This window comes from Cibotium barometz, chromosome 16 (genome assembly GCF_041138505.1).
Source record: "Cibotium barometz isolate CiBa-2024 chromosome 16, ASM4113850v1, whole genome shotgun sequence".
NCBI classification, from domain to species: Eukaryota; Viridiplantae; Streptophyta; class Polypodiopsida; order Cyatheales; family Cibotiaceae; genus Cibotium; species Cibotium barometz.
The window spans coordinates 26,397,022-26,400,126 of NC_141061.1; the positions used below are offsets into that span (position 1 = coordinate 26,397,022).

The 3,105-nt window shown below is 42.6% G+C and overlaps 1 protein-coding gene across 2 annotated transcripts; it reads left to right on the forward strand.

Annotated features, from left to right (window-relative positions):
• The first annotated feature begins 696 nt into the window (after positions 1-696).
• LOC147630502 (uncharacterized) lies at positions 697-2,661 on the forward strand. 2 transcript variants are annotated; one of them, XM_086810390.1, is made up of 4 exons: positions 697-1,474; positions 1,662-2,066; positions 2,274-2,379; positions 2,501-2,532. In XM_086810390.1, the coding sequence occupies exons 1-3, from the start codon at positions 857-859 to the stop codon at positions 2,352-2,354; spliced, it is 1,104 nt and encodes a 367-aa protein (XP_086666516.1). In that variant the 5' UTR covers positions 697-856; the 3' UTR covers positions 2,355-2,379; positions 2,501-2,532. The 2 variants fall into 2 exon arrangements, with proteins under 2 accessions (XP_086666516.1, XP_086666515.1); XM_086810389.1 differs by having other exon boundaries at positions 2,274-2,661.
• The last annotated feature ends 444 nt before the right edge of the window (positions 2,662-3,105 follow it).

Here is a 3,105-nt window from a genome sequence, read left to right on the forward strand (position 1 = left end):
TACCAACGTGTAAGTGAAAGATAGGGTGAAGGCATGTTGCCGCGCCCTTGTCAACTAGGCCAGACTTCAACATAGCATTAAGCACATCATTTAACTGCAGATTCCCACGTTGGTTTATGAGGCCAAGTTGAATGAAACTGTGCCGATATCGGTGCAATTTCTTTTCAAGTCGTGATTCCCTCCCAACGAGGGCGTCGGAAAGCCCTGTAATTAGTGGCCAGTCTAATCTCCTCACGGGTTGTAATTTCGGGTTTCGGCCCCGTGCTTTTCAACCCTTAAAATCAAAGGCATTGTTAATCGGAATTTACACTTGAAAATCACTAAAAGTTATATAAATGTCGAAATTTATAACTAAAATGGAAAAATTTTATAGCACTCTTGTGTGAGAAAATAAAATACGTGCTTTCTGAGTGAATAAAATTAATGGCAACGTGAAATTCCAATCAGGATTTCTGGGAAAATTACACTACGAACAGAGCACTGTTCCGGCCTGTGTGTGAAAAAATGAAATGCATGCCTGGTGTATGGGAATAATATCGTACATGCTACGGAAAAGCAAGGGGTCGTGGTCACATGTTGTGTTTCAAAGAGCTAGCACCACGAGCCCCTGTCGCAGCTCACCACGCACGTGACCGACCCGATCCCGCTTAAAGGTAGAGGGGAACAGTAGCTCTCAATAATTTTGTTTCCTTCACATAATAATATAGGACAAGGCGAACCTGCATATGTGTAGAGGAAGCATAGAGGAAGATCAACTCTGAGTCTCTGATTAAGTGCAGAGGAAGAAAAAGGGCTCTTAGAGTTTTCTGTATAGGGGATAAAAGCCAGTATTAACTCCTGGTCCTTGGATAGCACTATGTCTTGTAATAACGAAGCTCCTTGTACTACCGATTGGACTGAGCTGTTTGAACAATGGGCTGAGCTAGACCAATTAAGCTGTAACTCTAGTGATAGCATGTTTGATGGTTTGAAGTATACTGGCAGCTGCAATGCTAGCAATTCCGATTCTCATGAATTTCGGGCCCCGTTGGCATCTACCCCTCCACATGTTCTGAATGCAAGCTTGCTACGTCAGCTGCTGCTGAGACGGGATCAGAAGCCAACGCTAAATGATCACTGTCCCTGCCCAGTACCCCGCCACCGCAGCACGCCACGTAGGAAAACGTCCATGCAGGCACCAGCTCAGCAAAACTTGCCTTTCAAATCAAGCAGCTTATCTGATAAGGGTAAGCTTAACTGGGGCGGTGATGATGATCATTACGACGAGCTGCCTGTCGGGATCCTTCCACGTTGGACAGCCACTGCGGGTGGAGGAGCTAATACGATGGTGACACGTAAGCGGATCGTTGGTGATGATGGTGCACGTGGAGCTAATCGGATGGATGGAAGCAGTGGACGTAACAAGAGTTCCGCCAAATTGAGTGTGCTCTTCTACACGCTCCGAGCCGTTCTCCCGTTTGACATACACCCGGCGGTGACGTCCTAATGTTCTTAATGATTGTTACTCTAGTCATAAAATAATTGGGCAGCTAACATTATTTTACCAAATCATAAGCCTTACGACGCCCGATTACGTTCTTGTACTGAGTCATTATGATAGCTTTCCTTTGTTTTGAAGTTAATGTTCAAAACCCCTTACGTATATGGCCCTTGTACTGCAGAACGATCGGTACATCCTCATAGACAAGACATGTCATTACATTGCATTTCTTGAGCGACAGCTACAGTTGCTCAAAGTCAAGGCACTCATACTGAAGTCCTTCGTGGAGCTACAAGAGAAGCGTTCATCAGAGCTACGACGTCCTAACGAGAACGATTTTGAGTCCCAAGCTGCCCCAAAGCTGGTTGCATCAAACGGCCAATTACAACTAGCTGGTGAGCTTGCACCTTATGTGAGCGTGTATGTTTCCAAAAGCCACCTGTTCCACATCACCATGAGCTGCTTCGAGAGAGCGCCAGGTCTCTTCCCAGCCATTTTGGCCACCTTGGAGCAGCGAGGGCTTGATGTAGGCAGTGCCAACCGCTCCCAACATAAACATGGCGTAGTGTATGCCTTCCACGCATCGGTAAGAAAGCTTTGCCTATGACTATGGCTATTAACTATAGCAGAGCGTGAGTGCGTGCTGATGCGAATGAGAGAGTGTCTGCGCGTGCATGTCCTAGCTCATAATCTTTGATAATTCATGCTCGTTGGTTTACTAACGTGATGCAAAACATTAATTTGTCTATGACTTGATAACAAAGGCTAATTCATTGTCACATATAACTCACAGGCACAAAAGTCAAGTTCCGGTTGCATTGACATCGAGGAGCTGAAGACCGATATCTTTGCAAAAGCAGTATCAAAGCTCTAGCTTAGAAGGCTTTCGCCCCATCAAAGTAAGCCTGGTGTTTCAATCAAGGCTATTTATTGCTCATCTGTCCATGCGTGTTTTGCTGTTAAATGTCGTGTGTATATGGTACTCTTTTAAAAATAGTGTTTTTTTTTTTGCATACATAGCAATCTACGGAAAGGTAGTACTCTTTATTTCATCTGAAATGTGGCAAGGTATAACAAGAGCACTTTGGTCTTACCTCATGTTGGACATTTGGATGTTGGCTTTGCCAAGCTGATCCTATCATATGTGTTAGCCGTCGAGAGCTAAGATCGGATATTTTTGTTTAAATATTCGTAATTTTATTTTTTCTTAATGTAATGTATTAACTAATATTGCATTTGGTTTGTTGTAAATCATGACTTCAACCTGCTACGAATCGTTGTCCTTTTTTTAATTAATATTTTTCTGCTTGGAATTTCGAAGGTAGATGTCATATGCAAAAATTAATGATAATTTGCAACTTGTTTAAAAATACATTACATCGATTTGCAGCATATAGTACTCCAAACATGAAGTTGTCAAGAGCAACATATGGAAATGATTAAGTTTATTGATTAATCAAGTAACTTCGTCTATAACTATACTCATTTTAATTCGGTAGGTTCTATAGTAAGATATCAAAAAGAAAAAGCATTAATATAGGAGTTCTTGTCTTAAGTGGTAGGGGCCCCATGATCAATGATTAGGTAATGAATCTAGCTATGCGTGTGGATGCATGGAGGACTAA